This window comes from Dermacentor variabilis, chromosome 4 (genome assembly GCF_050947875.1).
Source record: "Dermacentor variabilis isolate Ectoservices chromosome 4, ASM5094787v1, whole genome shotgun sequence".
Classification (NCBI taxonomy): domain Eukaryota; kingdom Metazoa; phylum Arthropoda; class Arachnida; order Ixodida; family Ixodidae; genus Dermacentor; species Dermacentor variabilis.
In genome coordinates, this window is record NC_134571.1 from 160,237,977 (window position 1) to 160,256,211 (window position 18,235).

Consider the following 18,235-nt stretch of genomic DNA (forward strand, 5'->3'; position numbering starts at 1 on the left):
GCAATTCACGGTGTCAAATTGTATAACCCCCGTGAAGGTATACTGCCTTTGGAAGCCCGTACGACGCCCGCTTTATTTGACGGCTTCAATCTCGGTATAAATGGCCCCTGCAAAATCAGAGTCCACCTCAGCGGCGAACTATTCTTTTCACCTGTTGATCCATGGACCGAGCGACGCTGGCGCAGGAAAGAAATTGCTTATGTTTACAGCCTCACGACCTTCCATCAGCGTTAATGGGCTTATGCGCCACTGTCGTCTCTTACAAGACAGACAGAGAGAGAGAGAGAGAGAGAGAGAGAGAGAGAGAGAGAGAGATTGCTTGACCAAGGTGAGTCAAGCATGTTGACTGCACCGTTATTGCTTAGCGCGTCACACATGCCCTGAACATCGGTCAGCATTGTGGAGGAGCGATAGAAGAAACGGAATGGTTATAGAGATCACCTTTCCATCTCTACTGGTACTAAGCCTTTTAAGAAACTATTCGATTAGAGGACGCCGTTAACTGCGATGTACAGCTTTCCGTGAACAAGTCAAAGTTCCAATGGGGCCCACTGTGGGGTTCTTTCAAGCATGCACAAAAGAAAACATTTCACAACTTTGATTGTCACACTGCGCTCTCAAACTTTTGTAAATGTATCTAAAACAGCGCAAGCTGCGAACGCAACTCAAGCAGTGGTCCTAATCAATTAATAAGGTTATCTTCTGTGATCACGAAGCACTGCCACTTCGTCAAAGCCACGGAATTATTGTCGACGAGGCGAGTGTGGCACGCTGTTCTTTTATGTCAAAGATTACTAATTACCTGCTTAAATAAGTTCCCTCATAATGATAGTAGTGTTCTAACTACCGAGAGCTTGTGGAAAATTCTTTGCAAACATATTCTTTCCAGGTGTTAACAGAAGGGTACAATGGTGAAAATGACTATAAACACGGCACTTGCCAGGGTGAAAAATGTATTTATACTGAAATTCCATTGGGCTGTGAAGATAAAGCAAAAGGCAGAAATCATAATGTAAGTAGCTATGACTAAAATATCTCTTACCTTTGAAGATGTGACGTGGAACTATTTTTTTTTACTTATAAATACTAGGACCTCTTTTAATGATCACAGCTGGGTGGATGCACAATTTTCACAAAAAACGAACAAATACCTAGACAGACAATAAGTGTAAAATAAGTGGAGTGCGGCCTGATCCCGGTGACCAGAACCGGTAACGCACTCTCTCACCAGAGCAGGATTGGCCACCCTGGTGCAGTACTTGGCCACAACCTCCCATATGAATACAACAATCAAACCCCGGCCCTCCGTCCCCAGTAGCTGCGAAGCAACTGACCACGGCGGCGGTCAGATCTGTGACGCAGCAGAGGGTTCTAAGACTACCTGGCTCCGGACAGGCCGCCATTGGAATCTGAACCTGGCAACGTTTAACGCTAGAACGTTATCTAGCGAGGCGAGTCTAGCAGTGTTATTGGAGGAATTAGAGGGTAGTAAATGGGATATAATAGGGCTCAGTGAGGTTAGGAGGACAAAAGAAGCATATACAGTGCTAAAAAGCGGGCACGTACTGTGCTACCGGGGCTTAGCGGAGAGACGAGAACTAGGAGACGGATTCCTGATTAATAAGGAAATAGCTGGTAACATACAGGAATTCTATAGCATTAACGAGAGGGTGGCAGGTCTTGTTGTGAAACCTAATAAGAGGTACAAATTGAAGGTCGTACAGGTATACGCCCCTACATCTAGTCATGATGACCAGGAAGTCCAAAGCTTCTATGAAGACGTGGAATCGGCGATGGGTAAAGTCAAAACAGAATACACTATACTGATGGGCTACTTCAATGCCAGGGTAGGCAAGAAGCAGGCTGGAGACAAGTCAGTGTGGGAATATGGCATAGGCTCTAGGAATAGCAGAGGAGAGTTATTAGTAGAGTTTGCAGAACAGAGTAATATGCGAATAATGAATACCTTTTTCCGCAAGCGGGTTAGCCGAAAGTGGACGTGGAGGAGCCCGAATGGTGAGACTAGAAATGAAATCGACTTCATACTCTGCGCGAACCCTGGCATCATACAAGATGTAGACGTGCTCGGCAAGGTACGCTGCAGTGACCATAGGATGGTAAGAACTCGAATTAGCCTAGACTTGAGGAGGGAGGGGAAGAAACTGGTACACAAGAAGCCAATCAATGAGTTAGCGGTAAGAGGGAAACTAGAGGAATTCCGGATCAAGCTACAGAACAGGTATTCGGCTCTAACTCCGGAACAGGACCTTAGTGTTGAAGCAATGAACGACAATCTCATGGGCATCATTAAGGAGTGCGCAATAGAAGTCGGGGGTAACGCCGTTAGACAGGAAACCAGCAAGCTATCGCAGGAGACGAAAGATCTGATCAAGAAACGCCAATGTGAAATCATTTAACCCTACAGCTAGAATAGAACTGGCAGAACTTTCTAAGTTAATCAACAAGCGTAAGACAGCGGACATGAGGAAGTATAATATGGATAGAATTGAACAGGCTCTCAGGAACGGAGGAAGCCTAAAAACAGTGAAGAAGAAACTAGGAATAGGCAAGAATCAGATGTGTGCGTTAAGAGACAAAGCCGGCAATATCGTTACTAATATGGATGAGATAGTTCAAGTGGCTGAGGAGTTCTATAGAGATATATACAGTACCAGTGGCACCCACGAAGATAGTGGAAGAGAGAATAGCCTAGAGGAATTCGAAATCCTACAGGTAACGCCAGAAGAAGTAAAGAAAGCCTTATGAGCTATGCAAAGGGGGAAGGCAGCTGGGGAGGATCAGGTAACAGCAGATTTGTTGAAGGATGGTGGTCAGATAGTTCTAGAGAAACTGGCCACCCTGTATACGCAATGCCTCATAACCTCGAGCGTACCGGAATCTTAGAACGCTAACATAATCCTAATCCATAAGAAAGGGTACGCCAAAGACTTGAAAAATTATAGACCGCTCAGCTTACTGTCCGTTGCCTACAAAGTATTTACTAAGGTAATCGCAAATAGAATCAGGAACTCCTTAGACTTCTGTCAACCAAAGGACCAGGCAGGATTCCGTAAAGGCTACTCAACAATAGACCATATTCACACTATCAATCAAGCGATAGAGAAATGTGCAGAATATAACCAACCCTTATATATAGCTTCATTGATTACGAGAAAGCGTTTGATTCAGTCGAAACCTCAGCAGTCATGGAGGCATTACGGAATCAGGGTGTAGATGAGCCATATGTAAAGACACTGGAATATATCTATAGCGGCTCCACAGCGACCGTAGTCCTCCACAAAGAAAGCAACAAAATGCCTATAAAGAAAGGCGTCAGACAGGGAGATACGATATCTCCAATGCTATTCACAGCATGTTTACAGGAGGTATTCAGAGGCCTGGAGTGGGAAGAATTAGGGATAAAAGTTGATGGAGAATACCTTAGCAACTTGCGATTCGCTGATGATATTGCCTTGCTTAGTAACTCAAGGGACCAATTGCAATGCATGCTCACTGACCTGGAGAGGCAAAGCAGAAGGGTGGGTCTGAAAATTAATCTGCAGAAAACTAAAGTAATGTTTAACAGTCTCGGAAGAGAACAGCAGTTTAGGATAGGTAGCGAGGCACTGGAAGTGGTAAGGGAATACACCTACTTAGGGCAGATAGTGACCACGGATCCGGATCATGAGACTGAAATAACCAGAAGAATAAGAATGGGCTGGGGTGCGTTTGGCAGGTATTGTCAAATCATGAACAGCAGGTTGCCATTATCCCTCAAAAGGAAAGTGTAGAACAGCTGTATGTTACCAGAACTCACATATGGGGCAGAAACCTGGAGGCTTACGAAAAGGGTTCCGCTGAAATTGAGGACGACGCAACGAGCTATGCAAAGAAGAATGATGGGTGTAACGTTAAGGGATAAGAAAAGAGCAGATTGGGTGAGGCAACAAATGCGGGTAAATGACATCTTAGTTGAAATCAAGAAAAAGAAATGGGCATGGGCCGGACATGTAATGAGGAGGGTTTCGAACGACGGCACTGAGTCCTGTTTTACAATGTCGTTGCTGAAGTTGTTCCAATCTTTTATAGTTCTATGAAATTACGAATACTTGAAGTAGTTATCTCAAGTACATGATGACTTATTGGTGAAAGGATAATGTAGCCGGGTCGCATAGTCCGTGGAGTACATCAAAACACTTGAACTATCTATGTTATGCGGCCCTCGCACTATTTGAAAGGATAGTTGTCGGTGGTAGAAGAGATTTCTTTCTGTAATAGAAGACAATACAGTTCGCTTAAATAACTTACCAATTTATGCTCGCGCACACGAATGATAAATTAAAGTTAATGGCTTCATTGGAACTTTATTCAACTGCGTATTATTTGTCTGAGTTTATCACAAATTAAAACCGCATATTCTATTAGTGGGCAAATGATAGGCTTATGCGCGAGGAGACGGAGGGCAGCTGTGACAAGCTTCAAAGAGGACCTCTAGAAAAAAGAAAAGCTTGCTTGCAGGCAATCAGCCGTCACAGAGTAGATATGCTTTGGCCAAAGAAGGCCTTGATTATATGTTATTGATCCACAAACCAAGGTGCCTATAGTCGGTAACTTCCTTTAAAGAAATAGTTCGAACGCTATAGAAGTAAAAAAGAGGCTATTTTTAAAAGTTATTCGGGTGTATACAGCTTCCTGTCATTCTTCCTGTCATTCTTCACACCGAGAACTATGATACAAGCGGCCAATTATAAGGAAAACTACGAGCCTGTTGTCGTGCTCCTGCCCGTGTAAGGTGCCGTATTTTTCGAAGGATGACTATTTCACAGGGTAAGCTGTGACAAGCTCATGGATGGATGGATAGAAGGTAGGACCGTCTCCTTTGAAACGGGTTATGGCAGTTGCCACCATGCTCAGCTTTTTATTTTTGTTTAACTGTTGTAAGTTATTAAAATTCGCCATTTTCTTAATTACTCCTACACTCTTAACCTTATGTCGCGTCTCTGCTTTTGAGCCACCAATCTTCCAATCGCTTTTTGCTAATTTCCACCACATATTTACATCGGTATGGATGTCATCACATTTTAGTACGAGGTGTTCAATTGTTTCTAGAGATTTACCACACACATGCGTCTTCTTCGGTAAATTTCTTTTTATAGCAGTGCCTCCTAAGACATCCTGACCCAGTTTCAAAGAGTAGGGCACTGCCTTTTGAGTTATGATAAAACACTTGCTTCCTGATCTGCTGTTTCCAGTATCGATTTAGTTCAACACTATGCTTCTTTTCCATTGAATTTAACCACATTTTACCTTCCGTGTTTATCCATTTTTTACCTTCCGCGTTTTTGACTTGTCGTTTAATGCTCTGTCTTTTTCCGCCCTCGTATCTGGCATAATTGCTGGTTAGCTCCATTGTTATTTTCCATCATTGTGAGTCAATGCTGTTTCTGTATAGGTATTTAAATACCTTAGCTTCCGACCTGTTATCGTCCGATTTCCTCAGGCGTTTTTCGTATAGGCGTTTACTCTGAGCTTCCCATGCTTCGAACGATGCCCAGCCTATATCTCCTGTACTGCCTTGTTTGTGGTTTTCCCGTGGGCGCCTAGTGCTAATCTTCCAGCAGCGCTCTGTTTAACTTCTAGTTTCGACTGAACTTCTCCCCTTAAGCGCCGGACCACATTCCCGAAAGTAAGCCCCGGCACCATTATTCCTTTCCAAATACCTCTCAGTACTTCATACCTGTTGTACACCCACAATGCCCTCTGTTTCATTATCCCGGCATCTCTTCGCCCTTTTGCTATGAGAGCCTATTCGTGCTTCTCCGTGTACATCTGCCCTTTGCTTGTCCATACCCCGAGGTATTTCTATTCGGCCACTGAGGGTATTTCATCGCCTTGTATTGTAAGCTCCTGATCAGATGTATCATTGAAAAACATCCTACCGGACTTAGCTGCACTAAAACTGAGACCTAGACTGTCTCTTCGTCTCCACAATAATTAACCAGAGTTTGGAAAGCTTCCTGGCTATCTGCTAACAGTACAATATCGTCCGCATACATTACACACAGTAGTCGTTGCTCATCAACCTTTCCGCCTAATATGTAGGACAGATTATACCCTAGATTGCGTCCTTGTATCCTTCTTTCCATACTTATTATATAAAGCATGAAGAGCAGCGGCGATACAGGACAACCTTGCCTTAATCCTTTGTGTGCCCCGACAGTTGTCGTACTCTTAATTCTACATGTTATTTCTACATTACTTTCTTGATATATTTTATGTAGGAAATCAATTACCTCACGACCGATACCTTCATCTTTTAATATGTTCCACAGGAGTTCCCTGTTCACGTTGTCGTATGCATGGCTTATGTCCAGGAAGACTAAATACAGAAATATATTTCTATGCACTGGGTAAGCACGAAAAGGCTATCATCTAAGCGACTACCACTCCTGAACCCGTTCTGAAGTTCTACGAGTATTCCATTACTTTCTGCCCATGATTGCATATTTAATTTCACCGCCTGCATCGCCAGCCTATATATATAACTGATGTTATCGTAATTGGTCGGAAGGATTTTAGCTTCGTCGTATCGCCTTCCCCTTTATAAACCGAATTATTTTGCTCTGTTTCGAGCTGTGTAGAATTTTCTTATTTGTTATGACTGCCTTCAATGCTTTTAGCAGCGTTTCCTTGCTTCTTGAGCCAAGTTCATGAATTAACTTGATTGGAATTTCTTCTATCCCTTACTTCTTGATCTTCTTGATCTGATCTGCGCACCTAACTTTCTGCCGCCCCCTGCTACGCTTCCCTTCTCTTGGCATCCAGTCCGTAACCCTTAATGACCATCGGTTGCCTTCCCTGCTCATTTCATGCCCTGCCCATTTCTTTTTCTTGATTGCAACTAAGAAGTCATTAACTCGCGTTTGTTCCCTCACCACGAAGAAATACACCTACTCAATTCGCTCTGCAGCGAAAGGACTCAACTACTGACGTAAGCATATTGAAATCGGTGGCTACTAACCAGCGTTTCCAAGTAACTCACCTTCTGAAGAAATACAATCCATCTTCACGGCTGTTCTATCCAAGACAATCTTTACTCAATGCAATGGACCCTAAACGCAACAACTGACAGGCCAGTAAATATGCGACAGGATCCGATGCATTTGGTTACCTGGAGGTGGTCTGAAGTGTAGGCCGGCCGGCGGTCCGGTAACGAAAGTGCCTTATTCATGGGAGGGAGCGATATATGTACACTTGGAAAGGGGTGACGTAGACGTCACGTGTTAACAGTCTGGGCGCTATCAGAATAACAGCGTGATATGGCCACATCTCCTCTTTAATGATGAGAAGGTCTAGAAGTTTCATCTGGCAACGGGTATCGACAGGGTTCCCGACGCAATCTTGTGCTCCTGCGTAACTGCTGTTATCCAGGCTGGAGGTCGTCTTCTGAAGGCCCCTGCGAGGTTGATTCTGGCTCAGGTTGAGGTGCTGTCTCCCGCAGATGCTCTCTTGTGCGACGCATTTCACTGCCGTCTTCGGTCTCCACAATCGTTGATCTTGGCGTTGCGGCTGGCCTTAGAACAATAGCTGGAGACCAGGTTCTCTGGAGAATGTCGTACGTCGTTACGCGTTGTCCCGGCGTCAGCGGGGAAAGGTTCCTGGCGCTGCGGTCTTAGTGGATCTTTTGCCGGCGCCGGATCGCCTGGAGATGGTCGTGGACATCCTTGCTGGGTATAGCCTCTGGCTCCAGGTGAGTTGTTGGTACCGGCAGGAGGGCCCGGGTCTGCCGCCCCATGAGCCTCTGCACAGGAGACTTCAGAACCGGGTCCCTGGGGGTATTATGCCACTCAAGCAGAGCAATTTCAAAATCTGGTGTGCGAGAAGAGCACTTTTTTGAGCAGCTTCTTGGCCTCCTGAACAGTTATTTCCGTCATGTCATTAGAACGCGGGTGACATGGACTTGACGTGACATGCACAATGTCTAGTTTTCTTTAAAAATCTTTGAAATCTGAGCTACTGAAGGGGGGCCCATTGTCACTATACAGCTTCTGTGGCAGCCCATGCACCGAAAAAACTTGTGCACACCAAGTCTTGAGCGCATTAGACGTGGTGTGGCGAAGTTCTCGGACTTCAAAGAAAAAGGAATGGAAGTCAACCATGACGGCGAACTCTCGACCGCCATAGTGAAACAGATCCACGCCTACGGACTCCCATGGCAGGGTCGGAACATCGTAGCTCAAAAGGGGCATTTTCTGGTTTCGTGGCTGGTGCATTTGGCATACCTTGCAGGTCTTGCAAAACTGTTTAATATCTGCGGACATATTTGGCCAAAACATTACACTGCTGGCGAGGGCTTTCATCTTATCTGCTCCAGCATGCGCTGTGTGAAGGAGCTGCATGATCTCTGCCTGTTTCGATTGCGGTATAATTACCTTGTTGCTTCGGAAGACTAGCCCATCTTGTGCGTAAACATCTTCCCTGTAGGTCCAGTATGGACTTCCCGGCTCTGGGACGCCATGTTTGTGGTTCGGCCACGCCGTCTCTGCGTATTCACGGATGATGATTAGTGCCGGATCCTCGTTTGTAGCATCCCGCAATGTTTTCAAGCGGTGTTCCGACGCTGAAACATAGTCAAGCACATTCACTTGAAACTGCTCGGTTTCTTCTTGGAGTGCCATCTTATTAGGAAACCAGGATAACGCGTCCGCTAGGAATAGCTCTTCACCCGGTTTGTATTGCAAAGTTATTGCGTAGCGCTGCAAGCTGAGGCGCATTCGCTGCAAACGAAGCGGGCACTGATGCAGGGGCTTGGTGAAGATCGGTATCCAAGGCCGGTAATCCCTTTCGACGATCACGTCTGCTTGGCCGAAAATATAATCATGGAACTTCGTGCACCCATGTACTATCGCAAGCGTTTCTTTTTCAATCTGCGCATAACGCTGCTGCGCTTCTGTTAGAGATCTGGACGAGAAGGCTACGGGATGGCCGTCTTGCATCAAAACAGCTCCTACGCCCGATTGGCTAGCATCGACAGAAAGCGTGGCTGCCTTCTTCGGGTCGAAGTAGGAAAGAATCGGCACCGTTAGCAGTGCCTGGCGCAGTGCTACAAAACTGGCCTGTTTTTCTGTCCAGATCCATGCGTTATCTTTTCGCAGTAGTTCTCTTAGCGGTTCCGTCAAGACAGACATGTTGGGAATGCAACGCTGTACATAGTTCATTGAGCCGAGAAAAATTTGCAGTTGCTTACTGGTCTTAGGCTCGGGTATTTCAAGAATGTCCTGAACACGCTCCGGGTCGATGCGCAGGCTTTCCGTAGTGAGCATGTGTCCCAAGGAGCGAACCTCCGCCTGCAGGAAGGTGCATTTTTTGAGGTTAAGTCGCAGATTGTTCTCACGGCAGCACGTCAGTAGGAGTGTCAGGTTGCAGTCATGCTCATCTTTTGTCTTGCCCCAGACTAGTATATCATCCATTACAACTGCGACACCGGGTAAACCGTCTAACAAGCGATGCATTGCAGCGTGAAAAATTTCTGGGGCTAACGATATTCCAAAGAGCATTCGGAGTAATCGATAGCACCCGTATGGCGTACTCATAGTGCAGATTTTTGAACTTTCTTCCGTTAGCTTAATCTGCAAAAATTCCGATGCTGCATCAAGCGTATAAAAAAAATCTTGCCCCGGATAGCCGCGGAACTATGTCTTCTAAAGTTGGCATGGGGTAATTTTCTCGAAGCAACTGTTTGTTCAGGGCGGTTGGATCGAGGCAAATACGCACTTTTTCTTTTTTCACCACGGTCACCATGTGGCTAGACCATTCGGTTGGTTCATTTACCTCAGTAATGGCGCCCTGCTGCTCCATGCGCTGCAGTTCTGCCAGAACTTTGTCTTGCAGGGCGACGGGGACCCTCCTTGCAGGCACGACGGTTCCCGCGCTGCCGGGGTTCAGCTTCATCGAGTACTCCTCGCCTTTCAGTTGTCCTAGCCCACTGAAAACGTCTGCGAAAGGTTGGGCTGGGGGATATAGTTGTTCACTGGCGACGTTCCGTATGCGGTATACAAACCCCAGGCGTTCTGCGACTGCCCCGCTAAGCGTGACTGGAACATCGTGCTCGACGACGAAAAATTGTTCGCATTTTTTGTTGTTAGCGCAAAGCAGAAGCTTGATTTTTGCTTGTGCCGTAGTCCTGTGACCAAAGAACGCTGTTCGAGTCACCTTGCAGGCTTCCTTTGGCTTAGCAGGTAATCTTTCCAGCTCGTTTTTAGAGATAACGCAACAGTTTGCTCCTGTGTCCAGTTTGCACGTGAAAGGTTGGCCCTCGATGTAAACTGCTGCTGTCCATTTATCAAATTCAAGCGAGTTTATCGCTAGCCCCGCAAGAAAAAAAAATCATCTGTCTCGGCCCGTACCTCCCGCAGCTCTTTTCCTTGACGGCTGGCGTTACGCGTGGCACCGACTGATTTGCAAACCTGGGCAAAGTGGTTCTGTGCGCCGCACTTCCTGCAATTCTTTCCTCTCGCTGGACAATTCCCACCACGATGCATCTGGTAGCCGCACCTACTGCACAGCTTCCTTTCCGTCGCAACCGAGTTAACTATCGTAGTGTGCTCTCCGCCCGTTGCTGCGCTTATCTCTTGAAAGTGCTGCTTTCCTTGCTCTTCAATGCGGCAAATTTCTACCGTTTTTTGGTAAGAAGGGTTTTCCCGCTAACAGTTTATGCTGCAAACGCTTGTCTCGGATGCCTAGGACGATACGGCTGCGTAGCATGCGGTCTTCTAGAAGTCCAAATTCACAGTTCTTGGCTAAAATTTTCAATTCGATCAACCAGTCATTAAATGGTTCGCCTTCTTTCTGGTCCCTCGAGCCAAAGCGAAATTCGTGGAGGGTTAAGTTATTTGCTGGCTTATAGTAGTACTCGAATTTCTTAATTGAAACTTCGACGTCATTTCTGTCCTCGTCCGCGTCAAACTTGAAAGTGCTGAATGCTTTCCTGCCTTCTTTGCCTATGCTCGCGAGAAAAGTTGCTGCCTGCACATCGGTTGGCTGCTTATTCAATTGAGTAGCAGTGGCAAACAGTTCGAACTCACTCTTCCATGTTCTCCAACCAAGCCAGGCGTCGTCTGACGTATCCAGGGGTTTCGGAGTCGGTAGTAGAGTCGATGGAACTGGCAGCGTCGACGGTGGGGGCGGTGTCGTCGACATCTCAACTGGGCTTCGCTGCCACCATGTAGGCCGGCCGGCGGTCCGGTAACGAAAGTGCCTTATTCATGGGAGGGAGCGATATATGTACACTTGAAAAGGGGTGACGTAGACGTCACGTGTTAACAGTCTGGGCGCTATCAGAATATAACAGCGTGATACGGCCACATGAAGAATGCTTCGTCAAGGCATCATAGAACTGCCGAAGTCATCTAACTATAGTAGTAGTCAAGAAGAAGGACGGTACAAGCGTCTTTGCATTTATTTCGAACAACTAAATAAGATACTGGTCAATGACGACGAGCCTATAGCCCGGGTGGACATATCTTTTGGAAAGTTTGGGAACGTGCTATACTTTTCGAAGTATTGCTTTGGTAAGAGCTGCTTGCAAGGGGTGAGGATCGAAAGTCAAAACCAATGACAGATTTTCATTTCATTTTTATTGTTTCCTACACATTGCAGCTCAGGGGAAGGTGCGGCAAGACAGAAAATATGCCTGTAATGACCTCTCCACACATGCACTGTTTAGCAGTAGCGTGAACATTCTATGAGAAAAAATACGGTATATAGCAGATGCCCTAGGAAGAAAAACAATATGGTGCCAGCAAATAAGCGACAGATCTTACACACAAAAATATGTTTTCTTACATCTATCGTAAACCATATGGTGCTTGAGGTCATACGTATTCTATGCGGGTGTATGGTACAATAGGTTATATTTAAGAGGAAGCTTTAGCTCAGACCGAACTCCGACGCGACCCGGTCAAGTACATGCAAAACGCAAAAATGTTTTTATGAAATAACACCTGGACGGATCTTAATGAAATGTCTTGCATTTGAGAAAGTTAATTTCTAATAACTATTGAAGCGGAATATTTATTTAGGGCCTGAATTTTTTTACAAAAGCTTTCAAAAATTTGAAAGTTTGAATATATACAAGCACGAAGTCCACAAATTATCAGTTTAATGTTTAGAACGGATATCGTGGTTCTGTATACGGTATTGATTAGATCACTAAGGCGGAGTAATTCGATATGTCGTTTTATATTTTAAGTGACTTTTTGTGTTGTGTACAAGGGTTCTGCAAAAGCTGTATTTACATATTACTAAAATTCTTTAGGTTCATGTGTAACACATCAATTTTGTCTGCTTTAGATGTACTATTATATGCAATTCACCGAATTGTGATATCAGTTTTCATTGCTGAGTTACAGAACTGCAAACTTAATAGCTTCGTTTTCTGAAAAATTTCAAATTCTGTCACTTCTTATAAATATTGACGGCGTAAATGAAAAACTGGAAACCCGAAGTCACTAGACTTTCAGTTTTTGTTCTAACTACAACAAACCTCACACAATTTGCTGCAGTAGTTGCCGAGAAAACAAATTCTCCTTTTACATGTATTTAGATAAGAGCACCCGAGCTAAAGCTTGCTCTTAACACTATTTTTCAAGCGAGATTTGATGTACATCTCTTCAGATTAATTTAAACTTGCGGGTGTTGATTTCAAAATGTAAGTATTAGGCACTTAAGCTGTTTAGCTCCGTATTTGATTCTTCAGAGGGCAACCTAAATGTGGCTGCATCTTAGTTTACATTGTTTCATATTAAGTAAGTATGTGTGCTTAAATGGGGTCATTTTCTATATTTAACCGTGTACGTATATAGCTAGCTTCAGATTCTATAATTGATCAACTTTTAGTGTTTCATTTTCTTGTCACCTCTGCTGCGTGATCGAGCCATTCCAAGTTATCTATGCACCGAACAGCTTGTTATTTACAGACCATTAGCCTACGTAGAATTGCAATACTAGTGGTGCCCAAGATCAATAAGCACTAGAGTAGATGTGAATGCATGAGTGCCTAATTTAACTGACGTTTCAATCAAGTCAGAACCGGATGCCGGGTTTCAGAAAACAAGCTTTCAGACCTGGAAAATACAGAGTGTGTTTTTAAGGACAGGAATCTGAATAAAATAATAAAAAGCACACACAGAAATTTAGATACAAATACCTATTCAATGACAAAGATGTAAAAAAAAATTACCGTAATATGAGGTTCATTCTTCGGGTTAAATAGAATAAACTTAGTTTTAGAAAATTTTAACTGAAGTTGCTTGAAAGACAGCCGAATGAACAACCTATTTGACCAATCGTATGCCACTTTTTCTAATTCAGCTAAATTACGACCAAAAGAGAACAAAGTGGTATCACCTGCGTAGACGGCTATTGCGGGTGTAAGCGATATATTTACATTAGCGTTGCCATCAGCTATGTAAAATGTCTGAATAAAAATGAACCTTAATGGTACACCGCACTTCATTTGCTGCAACTTTGAGCAAACGTGGCTTATAAAACTGTCTTATTGAAAAATTGTTCTGAATAAGGTTAGAAGTAACAGCTCTCATTTCATAACAAAGAATATTCTTAAACATACTGTGATAGGTAATATAATGAACAGCTTTCCTGAAGTAAAAGAAAACACCTTCAGTAGTGTATAATTTATTTTCAAAATTATTAGCTATGACTTCTTTAATAATCTCTAGTTTCTATTTAGCTGATTTATTCTTCCGAAAACCCCACTGATTGTCGACAAGAGCCTGCCTTTGATCAAGAAATTTCTTTAACCTAATCTCTAAAATTAGTTACAAGACTTTTTAAGGAATAGGGCAGTACAAATACTAGTCTGTAATTATTAAGTCGTTTAGTAATCCATAATAATATAAAACTACTGCTTTGGCTATTTTCATGCTATGGGAAAAAATTGCGGCAACCAGAGCGTTGTTTCATATATGACATAGCGGGACATGCACAATATCACCAAAGCTGATGATTGGTTCTGCTTTGATTTCATCGCATACGGCTGTATTGACGTTTTGAGAAAAGAACTAAGTTAAAATTAACACATATCTATGTACATATACGCGCTAAGTTAAAAGAAACAGAGTTGGTTATTTCAAATAGTACATAATCATTCAGATATCCTGTGGAATACATGTGGGAATGGCACTTGTAAGCCCAGCTTGCGAAAAGTGAATGATAGATTAGTTTTCTGTAGAAAGGTTAGTATGTCCTCCTTTGCTGAATAAGTGTAATAGGAATGAAACTTTTTCAGTCGCCTTGGACTTTCTGAATTGCAGTCAATATTTTTTTGGATCATTAGATATAGACACAACCGTATTTGTAGTAAGAATCGCGAGCTTTCCGAAGACCTGAGTTAAGTTTATTCCTCAACTTATCTAACAGCGTGAAAAAAGACAAATACACAGAATGACGCAAACGACAAAGACAGAATGATTAAGATTTTTTTCGTGACGTTACACAGGCCACAATGAACCAACTAGCCCACAACCTAGCTGACGCAACTAGCCCATTCTTATACCTGAGTTCTTTTTAACAGCGCAGCTGTTTAAGCTTTATTTCCGCCATGCAGCGTTATCAGAAAACTTAGCTCTGCTGTGCACTGCCTCACGTTGCCCAGCAACCACCTGCGAGAGCACCAAGCCACGTATTCCCCGTATCCCACGCGCGTAGGGCAGAGCCGTGACGTCCCAGGCGAGTAAAACCTTGGAACAGCCGGCGCGGCGATGCACCTCTCGCCTCCTCTACTCTGTGCGTACGTGTTACTGCCATGGGAAGAGCGAAGAAAGTCCGCATGCCCAAAGAAGAAGCGGCTTACCAGGAAGAGCGCCGTACTTAGTGCCAAACGAGAAGCGATGCGTCGCCCGGCTGATCCGGAAAACCGCGCCGAAGTTGCGGCTGAGAAGAGGCGACGCCGAGTCGAGGATCCCGAGTTGCAGTCCAGGAAACGCCAGAGTCGGTACCTGAGCGCTCGATGTCGCCGAGAAAGCTATCCCGCCCTGCGACTCCTCGAAAACTTCCAATGTCAAGCCTGCCGAGACAACTTAGCAAAGCCTACCATACCCTCGCAAAACCTAGAAATGATTTAACCAAGCCTACCAACAACTTGGCGAGACCTAGCATAACCTGGCAAAACATACAAACAACAAGCTAAGAAACCTACAAGCCCCGTAAAAGCTAGGTGATCACAAGCTCCGCTGTTCACTCCAGCCTTGCACATCTAGTGGAAGCTGCGCACGCTTTGTTTTCGTGAAGTGTCATTTCGTTCTTTACAGAAATAACAATATTGTGAACCCGTTTCCCTCCTTTTAATTCTCTTGTGTAGCTTGTAGAGCCCACCCACGCCCCAACGAGGGGGCTTTGGTGGATTAACACCACCAAAGCTAAGATGGACAGACACCACCCTCCCGCGCCGCGAGTCATTTGCTTCGTGCCCGTATTGGAACTCGCCAGCGAGCATGCGTAGCCTGCTGCTGCTTTGACTCTCAAAGTCTTTCACCCACCCGCGCCGGTGCCGCCATCGAGCATCGTCAGACGACGCATTCCTGGGAATTCCGAGTGTCACTTGCCTCCGAAGCGGTTGACCTTAATACCCAGGTTTCAGCCAGCGCGCCCGACCCTCTTCTCGTGACACGGGCGAGGTCACACTCAGAAGACTGCAGCTTGATCCGTGGACCGCGGGTCGGGCAAGACCGGACAAGCGCGTGAAGCTGCGTTCATCATGACTCAGGCATCTATCTGCCAGGGAGTGATGATCCAGCTTGCAGCTTGTCGTGTATGCCAGTGACAGCGCGCTGTCCCATTTTTTTCATGAAATGCGTGAATTGTTACTGAGGTGTCTGCCTTCACACTCTCCGTGTGGGCGTGCTGTGTACTGTTGGTCCGCAGCGCCACTCGCAGCCTTGTCCACGGGAGGGATGGGGTAGTCCCCTTCGGTCCAACGGACTCACACTACATGAACTGCCCACGGACCCTCTGACACCTGGTTTCACTATCTGGCTTTATCGCCGTTCTGCCTGCGCGGGGGGCTCTGTAAAGCCTACCGACACCGCAAGAAAAGGGGCTTTGGTCTTTGCTCTCAGCCGGCTGGGAATGAAAAAAGAATAAAGATGCGGAGTGCGTGCTCTAGGCCCAAAGTCGGCACGTGTAGTTTCGTTCTGGAACCCTGCCACGTTGGTCGCCGCAGCCGCCGCTCCGCTCGCCGCCTCCACCCTTCTGTCGTATCGAATGTAGGGACGACGGCACTGCTCATTCGCTGCCGTCACGTCCTCCTACAATCTCACGTATAACCCATGATTTTCAGGATATCCTACGTTCTTTCACTTGATCTAGTGGTCATAAACTTATTTAATTTTGCGCGAAACAATAATCATAACATAAATATGGATAACTTTAATTAAATGAATCTGCCCTGTCTATACTGTCAACGATTGACTCATATCTATTGCCTCACTGTTGAATTGCTGTGAAAGGAAGGGACACCACAAGGAACAATGTGCTTTCCGACAAAAATACTGGCAGATGATCGGTTTTGTCGAGAGTAAGGGCTCCTGCTAACAAATCTGCAGCATCCTGATTTGGGGTACACAAGTCTTTTACATTTCCTGTGTCTGTCTTAATTCAGGTGGGCGATTTAGTACCGATAAGAAAGTTAAAGTACTCTGTGAAATATATAATACGCTCTCTTTGGGGAAGGCCTAAAAATAAGTTTTTAATAAGGCCACAGATTAGCGCAAGCGACAAGCCTATTGAAGGAAAATGTAATATTGAAGTGGTAAAGGCAAGGCGCAGAAGACCAGGACTCAGGAAGAAGAACACAAACGACAGGACCGGTTTGTGTTCTTCTTCCTGAGTCCTGGTCTTCTGCGCCTTGCCTTTACTACTTCAAGCATGAACCAACTAGCCCAAGCAAGAGTTTTACTTGGTACTATCGAAGAACAACGTTCACAAGTAATGTAAACTACTGAGTCACTAGAACGAGAACGATAGGCGGTCGCGATGATAGTACCACGGCGTTTCACAAAAATTGACTCATGATAAAGAATAACAGCGGAAAATTCTGAAATAACAGACTAGTTTAGTTAATTTTTTGTTATAACGTGAACAACCACCAAATCGACGATTTTTTCTGCAGACACCTTCGCATACGTAACCACGAAGTAATTGACATCGGTAACCAAAGAAAATTACGTGTTTGTGTAGGCAACAATGCCAAATTTCTAACCTCATAGATCTAGAGCTGTTTCTAACTGAATCTTCTTATTGCTCAGGCTCCTGCTATTGACATGACGTATGGGCAAACGATTATTCGGTTTTTAAGAAAAGCCTGTACAAAGCAGAGTTGAAAAAGCAGTTCTTATGAGTATTTGTTTACATGATTCCGCCATCAGAAAAAGAAGAACGCCGAAGTAAAAAAAAACGAACCGTTTCAAGTGAATCAGGACCTCACTGTCTCTTTTCTCAATTGGCTACGCATTCAACGTGGATCGCTCCATCGCCATGTGACTTGCGCCCAACCTTTGCATCTTTGTGCCAGAGTGGCACTGTTTTTCTTGTGCTTTAGCGCTCTTCACTACCAACAGCTTTTTTTAATTTTCTGCGGTAGATTGTCAATTAAGTGGACATCAAAGTTCATTTATGTATATAACCCTTCTTAACCCTCCGCTCATCCCATGGGACATGTGACATAAAGCGAACGAGCTCCGCTGGTTGCTTGCCTGGCTTATCCGGAAGCCTATGGAAGCCGTCGATTTATACTAATGCCAGTTCTGTAAGGTTCAGCTTCTTGGGCGCGTTATTTAGCTCATTAAGCAGGTTTTCGTCTTGGCTTAGCAGCCGACCAAGAATTTATGAGTTTTGACACCGGCTATATTGCTCCAGGTAGTGCACCCGTTCTTGCAGCTTCTTAATTTCCCGAGTACCATTCCGTGCGTCAGCAATTTGGACTCGTTCATGTCGAGTAGCTATTTCAAATTACTCTTACATCATTTCAATGAGTATGTCGTCAACTGCCCTGACAAGCGTTGGCCTGGTTGATCCCTGCTGTGAATTGTTTTCCTTAGCTGTATGGGCGGATCAATTTTGCATTTATAGCGGGTATGTCTGATAACCTGTGAATAATTTATGCCAGTATTTTTTCAATATGTGACATCAGCTCTCGCGTCGGTTTTTTGACGCTGTT

At 44.8% G+C, this 18,235-nt stretch overlaps 1 protein-coding gene across 3 annotated transcripts in view; it reads left to right on the forward strand.

The window, feature by feature from the left end:
• The window catches only part of LOC142578023 (uncharacterized), an 82,116-nt gene that overhangs the window by 51,293 nt on the left and 12,588 nt on the right, over positions 1-18,235 (forward strand). For 2 of the 3 annotated variants that reach the window (XM_075687449.1, XM_075687450.1), the window contains exon 5: positions 890-1,012. The exons of the other annotated variant lie outside the window; for it this stretch is intronic. In XM_075687449.1, the coding sequence (XP_075543564.1) occupies positions 890-1,012 (123 nt within the window). The remainder of the gene's footprint in view (positions 1-889; positions 1,013-18,235) is intronic. 3 annotated transcript variants of the gene reach the window in all.